The 15,047-nt window shown below is 45.4% G+C and overlaps 2 protein-coding genes across 3 annotated transcripts in view; both read right to left on the bottom strand.

The window, feature by feature from the left end:
* The window catches only part of Catsper3 (cation channel sperm associated 3), a 24,228-nt gene extending 22,181 nt beyond the window's left edge, over positions 1 to 2,047 (bottom strand). For both annotated transcript variants that reach the window (XM_005355255.3, XM_026783079.1), the window contains exon 1: positions 1,874 to 2,047. In XM_005355255.3, coding sequence (XP_005355312.1) covers positions 1,874 to 1,971 — 98 coding nt within the window. In that variant the 5' untranslated portion in view covers positions 1,972 to 2,047. The remainder of the gene's footprint in view (positions 1 to 1,873) is intronic.
* Positions 2,048 to 5,328: 3,281 nt separating this feature from the next.
* Positions 5,329 to 15,047, bottom strand: part of Pcbd2 (pterin-4 alpha-carbinolamine dehydratase 2) — a 57,121-nt gene continuing 47,402 nt past the window's right edge. Inside the window, exons 3-4 of the mRNA XM_005355333.2 lie at positions 7,679 to 7,759; positions 5,329 to 5,576 (exon numbers count right to left, since the gene is read on the bottom strand). Coding sequence (XP_005355390.1) covers positions 5,481 to 5,576; positions 7,679 to 7,759 — 177 coding nt within the window. The 3' untranslated portion in view covers positions 5,329 to 5,480. The remainder of the gene's footprint in view (positions 5,577 to 7,678; positions 7,760 to 15,047) is intronic.

Here is a 15,047-nt window from a genome sequence, read left to right as displayed (position 1 = left end):
ATGCTCCACTCTTGCGGGCAGAGGCGAGAGCTCCGCTCTCTGAGGCACACGCAATGAAGCTCCAACCCAGGATGGACGTAGGCTAGAATCTTCCCAGTAAGCGTACCTTGGGGTGCTACAATCAGATGATTAGAAATGGGCTAAATTAATATGTGAGAATTAGCCTAGAAGAGAATGGGCCAAGCAGTGTTTAAATGAATACAGTTTGTGTGTTGTTATTTCGGGGCATAAGCTAGCCATGCAGGTGGCCGGGGTGCTGGGGACGCAGCCCCGCCACTCATATTACATCAGAGGGGAGAGGAGGGAGAAAAAGAGGGAGATGCCCAGGGCCAGCCAGGCAGGCAGCCCCCAGCTAGCCAGACACTGAGTAAGACATACATAGGGAAAAAAAAGTAAACAGCCCTGACGTAAAAAGGCAGATGAAGAGAAACAAGTTAATTTAAGGTATAAGAGCTACTGGGACAAGCATAAGCTAAGGCCGAGCATTTGTAACTAATAACAAGTCTCCATGCCATGATTTGGGAGCTGGTTAGTGGCCTAAAAGAAAGACTGCTCATTCAGCATTCCATTGTGGGGCCCAATCTTCCACACAGGGCCTGAGAAAGCTGGAAAAACAAAACAAAACTGGATATGGCTCCTTTAAGAGGCTCTGCAGTCAGATGTCTTTGCCATTTCTATAGTTTTAGAAGTGGCTTGCACTGTACTTCCTGTTTACTCGGGTAATATTATCTCCTTCTGAGGTCTTTGATGAAGTTGAAGACTCAATCATTACAGTACTCCTTAGTTATGATTAAAGGTAAATTAGGGACAAAACTTTGGACTCATCAAGATAGGATAAACAGGGCTGGAGAGATGGCTCAGTGGTTAAGAGCACTGCCTGCTCATCTAAAGGTCCGGAGTTCAATTCCCAGCAACCACATGGTGGCTAACAATCATCTGTAATGAGATCTGGTGCCCTCTTTTGGCCTGCAAGCATGAATGTAGGCAGAATACTGTACACAATAAATAAATAAATCTTTTTTTAAAAAAAAAAGATAGGATAAACAATGGAGTATTTTCTCTGAATTTGCCAAATACAAATGGATTAGATATTGTAAATGTAATTCTCACTTGATAATTGTTCTTATTGTATACAGTTTTACATTTAAAACCTTTTTATTTAGACAAAAGGGGAAAATGTTGTGGAATATTACTTTAACAATGTAAAGGTGTGTTGCATTTGTTCATGCTGTATTTGTTTAATGATGTGTTGCTTTGCCTTTAAGGCATCTGATTGGCCTAATATAAAGCTGAATAGCCAACGGTTAGGCAGTAGAGAGATAGGCGGGGCTGGCAGGCAGAGAGAACAAGTAGGAGGAGGAATCTAGGCTCTGGAGGAGAAGGAAGGAGAGAACAAGGGAGAAAGAGAGACCTGGGACAGACAGAATGAAAGAAAGGTAAAAAGCCACAACACAAATTGTAGATGAAGAGAAACAGGTTAAATTAAATTATAACAGCTGGTGGGACAAGACTAAGTTACGGCTGAGCATTCATAACTAATAATAACTCATAACCAAGAAAGCCTGCTACAGACTATATACCTTATAGTCTATAACAAAATATGTAATTTGATTTGAAATAGGTCTTGTAGAAAAAGAAAGGGGGAAAAGCCTTCAAATTATCTAATACTTTAGTAAACACGGAGTCTAATTCAAACTCCAGGTGAACAGCAAATGTACCAGCCTCACCCTCCAGAGAAACCAGCATGTCTGAGACAAGCTCTTCTCCCGTGGGATGCAGACAAGTCCCTATAGAAGAGGCTAGGAGAGTTCATGTGCCTGTCCCCACAGTGCCCTTCCCACACTTTCTAACCATGGAGATAAAGGATACTTACTTAATCTTCTTCAATCTTGCATACAATGCCTCTGATGCAGTGCCAAACAGTGAGTTAGACACAACCCTTACAGAGTTGTGGTGAAAGTATTGGGACATTTCCCAAATTTTCTATTTTTATCCCTTGCTTTTATCATATAACCAAAAATCCTCTGCCTAAGGATTTCCTCGGCACCTGGATTCTAAGAAGCAGCAAGAGGGACCCTGGAAAGGGTTCTCTGCTCTATGAGGTCACTCTTAGGCATTCCGGCAGTTACTAGCCTGAGAAGAAGGCCTGTAGGCTCAACCACTTACAAGTCCCTCTTCTTGAGGTGGGGATGCCCCAAAGAGGATGAGCGCCTAGCAACAGAAGGTAAAGCAGGACAACACTGGAGACGTGAAGATGTCCCCACATAGTGTGCCCACTCTGCAGACAAAGGTCTTTTATAAGATGGTAAGACAAGTCGAGGCTAATGTAGGAGGAAAATTTAAGTTTTCTGAGTTTCTAAAGGACAGAACACACCCAGAGCCAACACCAGGGACACCTAGAAGGAAAGGAAGATTGCAATGGGTGTGGCAGTAGACATAAAATCCCAGGGAAAGCAGAGAAAGCATTTCCAGGTCTTGTTATTTGGAAGTTTTGGATGTGGTTACATGTTTACGGAGATTTCTGTCCTGCCATGTTCCATAGCTGTTCCGTCCCAAAAGAAACACAGAGAGAACTACATTAATCATAAACTGGTTGGCCTATTAGCTTAGGCTTTTTATTAACTCTTACATCCTATATTAATCCATAATTCTTGTCTGTGTTAGCCACGTGGCTTGGTACCTTTTATTGGCGAGGCATTCTTATCTTGCTTCCTCTGTGTCTGGGTAACAACTGCAGACTGAACCTTTCCTCTTCCCAGAGTTCTTCTATCCTGGTCACCTTGCCTATACTTCCTGCCTGGCTACTGGCCAATTAGCATTTTATTAAACCAGTCAACTGACAAACCTTTACAGGCTACAAGACCATTGTCCCACAGTAGGTGCCAAGACTCCTTTCCTGAGGAAAATGTAAACAGTATCTAAAGTCCCAAGGACAAATTCAGAGAAGACTGCATCAAAGTTCATGCCCAGGGAATCAGTGAGTTTATTGGGCTTACTTACAGAGCACAGATAAGGGGTTACATACATACAGGAGGTAGGAGTTCCCTCCCAAAGGCCACACAGGAATCATTTCTTTCCCACAGATGCATAAATGGAGGCACCCTCCCCTAACCTTCACCAGCCTATAGACTCTAGCCTTGCCCTCAGGCCACAAGCAATCAGTGCAGAATTGCATGCAACACTAGAATGGCTGGATACTCAGGGTCCTGCAAGCCTTCCCATCCTTCCTTCCAGTCAGCAAGCACAGCTGGGAGGATCCTGCAAGCCAGCACGGCTGAACTCCCAACGATACTGGTTGCTTGCCTCAGAGGATAGTCATGAACAACGTGGAAACTTCTGAGTGTGAGACCTAGAGATGTTTCTAAGTACACGAGCTATAGAGATTTAGTTCTGTTTAACCTTCAAAATTACTATCTCCCCCCCCCCGCCCCTTTGGCTTGATTCTCACAATGCAAGACATGGAGATCTGGATTGCTGGGTAATGTTAAAAGTTTAATCACTGAGTTAGTCAACTTCCTGAAAACACAGGTTCTTGAGCTCCAAGGAAATGGGGTAGCCACCCCACTGTCTCTCCTGTCCCTAATATTCTTTCTTCTCTGTTATTTGCAGTGTTAGGGGTGGACCCCACATCCTTGTGTGTTGGGCCTCTACCCCAGCTAGTCCTTAATATTCTAAAACATGTGTGCAGGTCCATTGCTGGTAGGAAAATACTCAAATAAGCAACTAAAACACTGAATTGAGAAATAACAGCATCTATACCTGCCGGAGAGAAGAAGCAAGTCCTGGCGATTATACTCAACAATATTATGTCACATAATAAAATTAGGAGAGGACTTCAAATCTGATCCCAAATGGTAAGTGTTGGAGACAGAGGGAAGTACCCCGAGCTGGGCAATGCAGAATACATGCATGCACTAGTACATCACACCATGTCTCAGAAAGATACACAATTTTTTAAAACTGATTTTCTGACACAGTCTGACATAGATAGCCAGGCTGGTCCCAAACATCATATATAGCGAGAATGACCTAGGACTACAGCCCCTCCTCCTAAGTGTGGTGTCCTGGGATTACAGGTGTGTACCGCCACACCTAGTTCCATCCAATCAATTATCTGCAGATTAAAAACACACGCCTTTAATCCCAGCACTTGGGAGGCAGAGGCGGGCGGATCTCTGTGAGTTCGAGACCAGCCTGGTCTACAAGAGCTAGTTCCAGGACAGCCTCCAAAACCACAGAGAAACCCTGTCTCGAAAAACAAAAAAAAAAACCAAACAAACAAACAAAAAAACACACACACACACAAAAAGCAAAGCTTTAAAAAGTATTTGGTAACTGCAAGTGAAGTGATGTTCTTCCACACGCCACACAGGCCAAGATGGAGTGCGGGGTCCAAGGGCAGATACCAGCAGAGGACTTACCACCTCCCTGCATCACACACCACAAACTCAGAAACACAAGCTGTGGCTTCACTCTCCCCTCACCCACACGGCACCATGTGGAAGCATCTAGAGCTGTGGGTTGCAACCACTTAGGGTCGAATGACACTGATACAGGGATCACCTTAAGACCATTCTGCATGTCAGACAGCGTAACAGTAGCAAAATACAGCTATGAAGTTGGGTCACCTCAGTATGGGGAATTGCCTTAAAGGGCCACAGCATTAGGAAGGTTGAGAACCACTGAGTTAGAACCAAGAGGATTTGAGAACTTCACCTTCCAGCTTAGCATAGCTGGGCCAGCAATCCACCCGACAGCATATGTGTTCCATGACGGTCTTCATGTGCTTCCGGCTTAGGTTTGAGGACTGTGCTTACGTTCCCACTCCCACCCCCTGTACTCCACACCCCACCCTTCTCCCTCCCCTCCCCGCAGTTGCTATAAGGCCTTCTTTACTATACCCTCTAGCTGGGAGCCTCTCGGGCTTCTTCCCCTCTTCGTCCTCCATCTTCCTCTTGTCCTTTTCTCTTCTTTTTACTTCTTAACTATAACCTTTGTCAACGCAAAAATAAACATGGATCTCACCCTCAAAAGGAAATAAGATGGAGTTTATCATGGAGCCATTTTGCATGACTACCACCCAGGAACACAGGCTCAGCAGTCAAGAACTTAACACTGCTCTTGCAGAGGCCCTGAGTACAGCTCCAGCACCCATGTCAGACAGCTTACAACTGCCTGACTCCAGCTCCAGGGGATCCTACACCTGTGCCCTCCACAAGCAACTGGACACACGCGTATTCACACGAAGACACACACGCGTCACGTTTTTAAATAACTCAGGCTGGCTTATTATATGTCTGACTAGATGTAATAAAAAATAACTCAAGCTTTGGGTTCAAATCATTCTGTATTTAAGCGTCAAGTATACAAAAATGTATATATGTAAAAACAAACAAATTTATGATTTAACTTATTCACATGAATGGTCTTAAAAACGCTGCAGACGACCAGGTTCTGATCTTTGCACGCATGGAAGGCGATCACAGAGAAGCGGCAGCGCTGTCGATGAACTGGGCCAGCTTCACATCACGTTTGCTCAAGCCTCCACAGTCGTGCGAGGTGAGAGTTATCTGGACCTGCAGATGGGAAAACAGCTTTTCAGATCTGAGCAGACCTGCGGGAGAGACCTGGGTGCTTCAGAAGTCAATCTGTGTCTCAACGTTCCTATCTGAGAACCGGAGAGTAGATATTTAGAAAATACTAGACACTCCATTTCCCAAACCCAGGGAGCTTGGGGTACAGGCTGCACCAAGCTGGGTGTGATAGCCACCCAGGAGGGAAGGCTCCCAGAAGATGAGGGAAGTCAGCAGCCCGTATGGAAAATCTTGCTTCCTGGGAAGCACGAACAGAGACAGAAGCGCCATTTTAACTCCCAGAACTTTAATTATACCAACCCTGCTCAGTCCACCAAGAAAGAGCAAGCCGACCTATCAGGCAGTCCCTGAGTGAGGTAGGAAAGCAGGCGACCAAATGAGGGAACATGGATGGGCTCATCATTCAACAAGATTAAAAAGCAAAAGTGTCCAGAAAGTAGACGCTCATCCTGGAACGGGACAATTAGAAACTGCTTCTTTTTAAATAACAATAGTGAAATCCTCTGTTTCTCAGAGGACGTGGGATAAGTGGCTTTTAGACATAGAGCAAAGAAAAGCCAGCCAACAATTCACAACCTAAGAGAGACATACATGAATCCAATCTACATGGGAAGTAGAAAAAGGCAAGAACTCTTGAGTAAATTGGGAGCATGGGGATCATGGTAGAGGGCGGAAGGGGAGGGGAGAAAGGGAGGGGAGGGGAGGAAAACATATAGCTCAATAAAACAACTTTTTAAAAAGCTAATAGGGAGTGGAAACAGCCCAAGAAAAAGAAGTGCACTGCAGTCAACAAAGCTGAACGGAATGGAGTCTGAAGAGCGCACTTTGACATCAGACATGGAGATGCAGAGGTTAGAGTCTCCAGATAGTTTTTGCTCTTGCTTTGGCCCAGTATCTCTTCACTGTGCTCATTCTCCTCCATTTTGGAATGGTGATATAAGTCCTGTGCCATTATATGTTGGAAGTATGTGATCTGCTTTTTGATTTTATGGGACATTACAGTTAAGAGATTGTAAGAATCTCAGAAGAGACTTTCGACCTTTACAGGATTGATGCTGTGACAGACTATGGGGCCTTTCAGAGTTGGGCTAAAAGCACTTTGCATTATAATAAGGCTACAAACCTGTGGGGGCCAGGGATTGGAATGTGGTGGTCTGAATAGAACTGGCCCCATAGGCCCATAGGGAGTGGCACTATTAGGAGATGTGGCTGTGTTGGAGTGAGTTTGTTACAGGGGTGGCCTTTGAGGTCTCAGACACCCAAGTCAGGCCCAGTGTGGCACTCTCTCTTCCTGCTGCCCACCGATCTGGATGCAGAACTCTCAGCTACCTCTCCAGCACCATGTCTGCTGCGTCCTGTTAAGCTTCCCACCATGATGACGATGATCTAAACATCTGAACTGTAAACCAACCCCAATTAAATGCTTTCCTTTATAAGAAAAAAAAAACCTCAAAGAACTCTAGATAGCTATGCAGACTGGGGAGACACTCTTGGGGTGTGGATATTTCTCACTGCACCCCTTCAAAGATTTTAGTCTGCCTTCTGGAGATCAAATCTTTAATAAACATTTACTACCAAGAGATAGTTGTTGAGATTTATTTCAGTGAGACACATAAGGCCATGCTATCTGATTTGCTACTATTCCTTTTAATAAATTATTTTCAAATTAAAACTCTGAGGTCTCAGGTAACTGATTTGGCCATGGCAGCACATGCCTGTGATCCCACAAAACAGGAGGACCTCCTACTAGCCTGGTGCTCTCAGTGAGTTCCAGGGTACGCAGGGAGACTCTGACTTAAATAATACACCCCTTCAAATAAATACCCCTCCACAAAAACTACGTAAAATTCTATCTTCATGGCTGATATCCACGATCAACTCAGGACAGTCCAAACTTCCAAAATAAATGTTGGAAGCCAAGTCTAAGAGCAAAGGACTATACGTCTGCTCTCAGGAAAGCCCTGAACTCTGCCAACAATGACACAGGGTTTCTGAGAGAGAGTAAGAGAACATCCTCAACACCACATTCACAATCGGTTTCTTCAATTCTTAAATTAGTGATCGCAAGATAGAGGTCCAGTTACCTTGTTGTACACGTTGAACCATTCTGGGTGGTGATTCATCTTTTCTGCCTGCAGGGCAACCCTGGACATGAAGCCAAAAGCCTGCAAAACACCAAGTCCAGAATTACAGGACCCGCCCTGCACTCTGTATCTGGGAGACCCCAGAGCCACCCAACCAGATGAAGGCTCGTTGGGACTCTGGGGAAGCCTCAGAGATCACACGGGAAGGGCTGCTCTCAGCAGGCCAGGGCACCAGGGCAGCAGACTGCGAGGTGGGGAAACAATCTGGCTCAAATAAACAAACCAGGAAATGAGTGTCACCTAGTGACCTGTCTGGACTGCTTAATTGTCCTAGGCCTCCCGACTGCACAGGAATAATGCTCTTCAACCCGGTGCCCTGGGTCTACCTGCCCCAAATCAAGACAGCCAATTTACTCCTTAACCACTCCTTCTGTTGTTAGTGAATGGGCCGTCTCGGCCATCAGCTGCAAGGCTGTGGAGAAAGGCCCACAGCTGTCCCAGCCCACACTTCAGGGCAGCCAGTGAAGGCCTACCTTCAGCGCCAAGCAGCCTGAAAGAAAAACCCTGAGTGCCTGCCGGGGAGCCTCTAGCTACAGCCCCAAGCTGAGATGACAGTGTCCCTCCACAGAAGCCAAGTCTGGAAACAACATGGACAGCTGGGGCTCACACCACAGGGAAAAGAGAAACACCAAGCAGGAGGCCACTGTTCTGAGGAAAACACTCATCTTTGCTTCCTGTCACATTTTTACGAAGGTGATGGCGAATAATAACCCTACTTTACACAGCCCCTCTAAGGCTCAGGGAACACTGTGGAAGGGGACCACGAAGTGTGCAAGAGGCTGAAGACACGATGAAGGAAGGTGGAACACTTGTCAACCTGCACAATCATGAGCGCATGACCATCCTGGTTACCTGCCCAGGGCACACAGCAGACTAGTCCTGTGAACTGTCAATCACAGGTAACGCATTTTAAAAGGAAGGGGAGGGAAGAACCTACTATATACAGAATGATCCAGAGAAAAGCAAATGTACTCTCCTGCCCCCTTCCATTCCAAATCCGATTCCCTAGATGCCATCGAGGTACCAGTCGTGTAGGGGAATCTGGTTTAATTAGCCAAACACGGAGTCAGCAATGCTGTGTGGGAATCTCTACTGTCGATGTGACGGATTTTTTATTCAGCATTAGCTGAAGTAGAAGACTGTCTGTCCTCAGTGACAGATGGTGACAAGGCTCAGGGCCTCCTGGCCTTTTGAACCTGGGAATTCTGGATTCAAATTTTGACACTACCACTTAACTGTCATGTGATCCTAGGCTCCGTTTTCTTTTTCTTTCCCTTTCTCTCCCCATCCCACTTCCGGGGTTTTGAGAGAGGCTCTCACGAGGCCAGGCTGACCTCAAATTTACTGTTAAGTACTAGAATAGGTATGTGCTTCCATAAATGGTTTCCAGGCTCAGCTCGCTCTCCTGAGCACATGCGTGCTCTCTCTCCCGTCTCTGTTATTTTTTAAGATTTGATTTTTGAAGGATGTGTATGTGTGCCTTTGAGTGCGTACGTCCATCCTGAGCTGGAGTCCCAGGGGGGCTGTACACTGCCCACATGGGGAACTGAACTCCGGTTCTCTGGAAAGGCAGCGCACACTCTGAACCATTGTCCGTCCATGCAGATGTCCATCCAGATGTCCATCTAGCCCTTAGTGGTCTTTTTTAATTAACTTAATTTGTTCTTAGACATTCTCACGCGTGCATGATGCATACCGAACCCTCTCACGCTCACCTGCCTCCCGCCTCCATCTACTCTCGCCTCACCCCTCACAAATCTCCCCCCCACACACACGGGTGTCTACTCCCTTTGTTTTGGGACCCACCGAGACCAGCCAGAGCCGTGTGTGTGGCCGGGAGTTTGGAGATAACACTAGAGCCTGATGCACTCAGTAGTGGGTGGATAACTGCAGACAGTGATCCCCTCCCCCATAATCTAGCAAGGGTCAGTAGCCAGAGGTAACGGGGTAGGGTCTTATGAGCCCCTCCCCTCTCCCTGATGGGCTGCTAACAGGGCCAGTGTCACAGGGGCCTGGTGGCGGTAACTACTGTCTTGAGATCAGGACTGCAGTGACTGTGTGGAGTGTACAGAGCCATTGGCCACCCTTGGGTCTGGCGTTTGGTCCTAACAACCTTCCCGCCCCTTATGCAATAATGCTCCCGCTTGGGCTCAATTTTCTTGTCAATAAAACAGAGAGAAATAAAAAGCTCTTATGGTCTAATGCAGTCTAGTACGAATTGAGGTGAGGTGTGTAAGGCGCTTAGCAAGCAGCCGCTAGCACAGAAGACCTCAGCTATAGCACAGCTGCGCCAGCACTGCTCAGGATGAGCGCACAGAGGCCGAGCAGTGTGTCAGGTAAAGGGACTCAGACATACACAAAACAAAGGGATATACTGAATAGGGAGACAGTGTAATGACAATAGGTCAGGTCAAGTCAGTCACTGCCCTATAGCCACAATCTCTGCAGACTACGTCATCCCCAAAAGTCCCAGGTGCTGTCTAGCATCCCTTGCCATTTCAGGAGAACAAAGAGACCAAGTGGATCCCTCACACCCTTAACCTCCAGCATGCCTCCAGCACACCAGTGAAACCTTCAGAAGATGCGGGTTTTCCAGGGAACGTACACTGATCAAATAAATGGGCTCTGCCATACCTAAGTCAGTGTTTTAATGTGCACAGCCACAAAGCACCAGTTTGTATTTGCCTCGACTTTGTCCATTTCTTTCAACTGTCACATCATAGTCATATTGGTTTTGTTTTTTTAATATTTTCTCACACTTATATAGTGTGTGTGCACAGATGTGCATGCTAAGGCTGCCTGTAGACATCAGACAGGCCATCGGGCGTGGTGGTATACACCTTTACCCACCAAGCCATCTTGCCAGCCCTTAATAGTCAGATTAAAAAAAATATAACAAGAGGCAGAGGCAAGTGGATTTTTGTAAGTTTGAAGCCAGACAGGGCTATAGAGTGAGACCCTGTCTCAAAAAAAAAAAAAAAAAAAAAAAAAGAGGTAGAAGTAAGAAAGAGGAAAAAAAATATTACAGGGCCAGTGAGCTGGCTCAGCTGGTGAAAGCACTTGCTACCCAAGCCTGACACCTGAGCTTCACCCTCAGAACCCACAGAAGAAGGGAAGAACCAACTCCCAAAAGTTCTCCTTTGGCCTCCACAGAGCTCATGGTACACACACCTGTAACATACACAATAATAATAAACAATAATATAAATTTAACTTAGAAAAGAAAGTATCAGAAAATCTGATAAGCCACACCAGATTTATTTATGATTTCTCCATAGGAGAAGTAAGCAATTGACCCAGAGGGCAAAGCCCATTTGCCTTCTTCCACTTAGCAGACCCAAATCTATTACCTGCCTAGTTCAGAGCTTACACGTTTAAAACATGCATGGCAATATATATCCAAGTCATCAGACCTACTGCTTCAGGAGTTACATGAGTGGGTAACAGGAAAGAGGAGGAATTCAAGGGGGCATTGTGGCTACTGCTGTGGACTGCGATGAAGGAACTCACCCGGGGCGCAGCTGCAGGCAAGCGTGCAGGCTATTCTTACCAAGGCTCCCGCTGGGACCTAATGACCCCGAGTTATTAAGAGGGTGGGGTTTTCTAAAACAGTCCCATCCAGCAATGCTGGAAAAGCTTGGGGCAGAACAGACTCACTAGCAACCCAGTGTGACTAAGGAAATGGGCAGTGACATAAAATCAACAAGCTGGAGAGGTGGCTCAGTGGTTAAGAGCACTGCTGCTCTTGCAGAGGACCCTGGTTCAAGTCCCAGCACCCACATGACAGCTCCAGTTCCAGAGAATCCAACGTCCTCCTCTAACCGCCCTGGACATATACACATGGTACACAGACATACATGCAGGCAAAAACACCCATAAACACAAAATAAATAAAATTAAAAAGAAACCAACATGAGCTTAAAGGAATTAGAAAACCAATATATAAGACATATAAGGGGGGAGGGGGAGAGGTGTAGGAAGAGGGGGAGGGAAATGGGAGGCTGGGAGAAGGCGGAAATTTTTTTCAATAAAATAATAAATTAAAAAAAGACATATAAGACTAACATAAACTTAATTACTACAGTACTAAGGTCCCCCCCCCCAAAAAAAGGCTGTAAATAGGGCCAAGGGGCCAGGCTGCTTAGGACAGATCTGCCATTGCTGAAGGCCTGGGTTTCACCTCCAGAATGCAAAGGAAAAAAGTTGTAAAAGAAACATTGTAGGGGCTGGAGAGATGGCTCAGAGGTTAAGAGCACTGCCTGCTCTACCAAAGGTCCTGAGTTCAATTCCCAGGAACCACACATGGTGGTTCACAACCATCTGTAATGGGGTCTGGTGCCCGCTTCTGGCCAGCAGGCATACACACAGACAGAATATTGTATACAAAATAGATAGATAGATAGATAGATAGATAGATAGATAGATAGATAGGTAGGTAGGTAGGTAGGTAGGTAGGTAGGTAGATAGATAGATAGATAGATAGATAGATAGATAAATAGAAACATTGTAAAGAGAGACTAGTGAGATAGCTCTTGCCTCCCAAGAGAGGCAGAGAGGGAAAATCCATCTTATAACATTAGCCTCTATCTTCCACACACATGCTCACACACACTCACATGCTCACACGCTCACATGCTCACACACATGCTCACACGCTCACACACATGCTCACACACACACATGCTCCCACATCTCACACACATGCTCACACACACATGCTCACACATCTCACACACGTGGTCACACACTCGCACATGTGTTCACACACATGCTCACACGCTCACACACATGCTTACACCCATGTTCATGCTCACACATATTCTCACACATGCTCACACGCTCACACATCTCACACACATGCTCACACACACATGCTCATGCTCACACATATTCTCACACACATGCTCACACGCTCACACACATGCTCACACACTCACATGCTCACACATCTCACACACATGCTTACACACCTATTCTCACACTCACACATGCACACACACACACACACACACACTAATATAAGAATGCAGCAATGTCAGCTGGTAGGCAGTCGTGGCACACACCTTTAATTCCAGCACTCAGAGGCAGGCGGAGCTCTGTGAGTTGGAGGCCAGTATGGTCTACAGAGTGAGTTCCAGGACAGCCAGTGCTACACAGGGAAACTCTGTCTCTAAAAACAAAACAAACAAAAAAACAAGAAAAAAGAATGCGACATGTCTCCACATTTTAGCAAAGTTAATAAACTTAGATTTTTTAAAAAGTCCTTTTATCATTTAGTAAGAAATTCCCTGTATAAGGATAAAAAGAAACCTGTTGACTTCAAATGTCCACATATTGGTATCATAGGGACAATACCTGCAAAGACTCTAGGAAATAAAAGTGAAAACAAAGACTGAAAAAAATAAATTTTTGTTTTTGTTGTTGTTGTTGTTGTTTTTCCAAACAGGGCTTCTCTATTCAGCCCTGGCTGTCCTGAAATTTGCTCTGTAGACCAGGCTGACCTCAAACTCAGAGATCCACCTGCCTCTGCCTCCTGAGGGCTGGGATTAAAGATTTGTGCCACCACTCCCAGCAAGAGTTTTACAGCCAGCTAAACTAGTTTTCAAAATATAAAAGCAATAGCTTGATGTGAGGCACATGCCTTTAACCCCAGTCTCAGGAGATGGAGGCAGACAGATCTCTGTGAGTTCCAAGATAGCTAGGGATAACATAGTGAAATCCAGTCTCAAAACAAACAAACAAATAGAAGCAGTGGACTGATAATTCAGATATACAATAAATCAGGTCAGCAAGATGGTTCCATGGGTAAAGTCCTTCTCATACAATCCCCGGAAGCCGCATAGAAACGGAAGGAGGGACTACAGGCTCCATAAAGCTGTCCTATGAACCTTCCATCCATGTGGTGCCATGCACACTCACTCACACATTTAAATTTATTTAGTTAAAAAAGAAACGCAACAGCTCAGAACAACTGCCATTCATCTAAGGAAACGACTGAAGGAGGAGGAGTTAGAGCTGAGAGCCGAGCGGAAAACCATGTCCAAGGTGCTATGGACGAGAGTAAGTTCATTAAGGGCTAGGACTCCGGTTAGCACAACTATAGCAATTAAGGAACCAAAAGCAACTGTTATCAGCTATTAAATGTCATCAGCTAGAAAAGGGAAGAGAAGCACAGGCAGGTTCAAAGCTGAAAGACGGGTGTCAGAGGTCTTTAGAGGTGGAACACGGGAGACTGGAAGCAGGAAACAACATCAGGTAGGACTGAACAGGGGAAGGGAGGGGGAGAAAGCAGCCGAGGAGCTCTGATAGCTCTGGCGGGAATGTGCTAAGGGGACAGGGGCTAGATTTGTCATGTAACTCTGTATGAGGAACAGTACCCTCAAAATTGAAAACAAACATTCCCAACTAAGGAAAACACAACTAAAAACTTGAAAACACACCAAAATACCATATTTAAACAGCATTACTCATATATAGTTTAAGGTAAGTAGACACTGCTTTTGTCATGGTTCACAAAACCAAACAATCAATAAATGTGTGCAGCCTAAATCCAAGCAATTAAAGTCAAAATAAACTCATCAGCAATGAAGACTATGAGTTATTGGTATTACACAAACAGAGCCTCAAAATTAACCAGGCAGAAAGTACTGAAAATATAAGGCAAATAAAACATTTATGTTTGCGTTGGTGCATTATCATACCACAAATAAGCCCCTTTTTTCTGTTTGTTTTGGGTTTTTTGTTTTTTGTTTTGTTTTGTTTTTGAGACAGGGTTTCTCTGCATAGTCCTGACTGTCCTGGAACTCACTTTTAGACCAGGCTGACCTTGAACTCAGGCGTGTACGTCACCTTGCTAGACTCCAATAAGCCCCTTATTAAAATGCTGAGGAGAGGCTATGAAGATGGCTCAGCAGTTAAGAGCAATAGCTGAGGACCTGGGTTGGGTTCCCAGCACCCACATGGAGGTTTCCAACCACCCATAACTCCAGTTCCAAGGGATCCAACACCCACTTTTTGACCTCCACAGGCCCTGCATGTTAACGATACACATACAAGCATACCAACAAACACATACATAAAAAAATAAAAATGAATAAATCTTTTTTTTAATTTTGACTTTTCAAGTCAGGATTTCTCTGTGTAACCACCCTGGCTGTCCTTGGAACTCTCTCTGTAGACCAGGCTGGCCTCGAACTCACAGAAATCTGCCTGCCTCTGCCTGCCAAAGTGCTAAGATTAAAGGCGTGCACCTCACCTCCACCACCACCCGGCCATGGATAAACCTTTAAAATGTTGTGGGAGTTAGGGG

This window comes from Microtus ochrogaster, chromosome 16 (assembly GCF_000317375.1).
Source record: "Microtus ochrogaster isolate Prairie Vole_2 chromosome 16, MicOch1.0, whole genome shotgun sequence".
Lineage (NCBI taxonomy): Eukaryota > Metazoa > Chordata > Mammalia > Rodentia > Cricetidae > Microtus > Microtus ochrogaster.
Note: the sequence above shows the minus strand (reverse complement) of the source record. Positions and strands in the feature narration are given on the sequence as shown.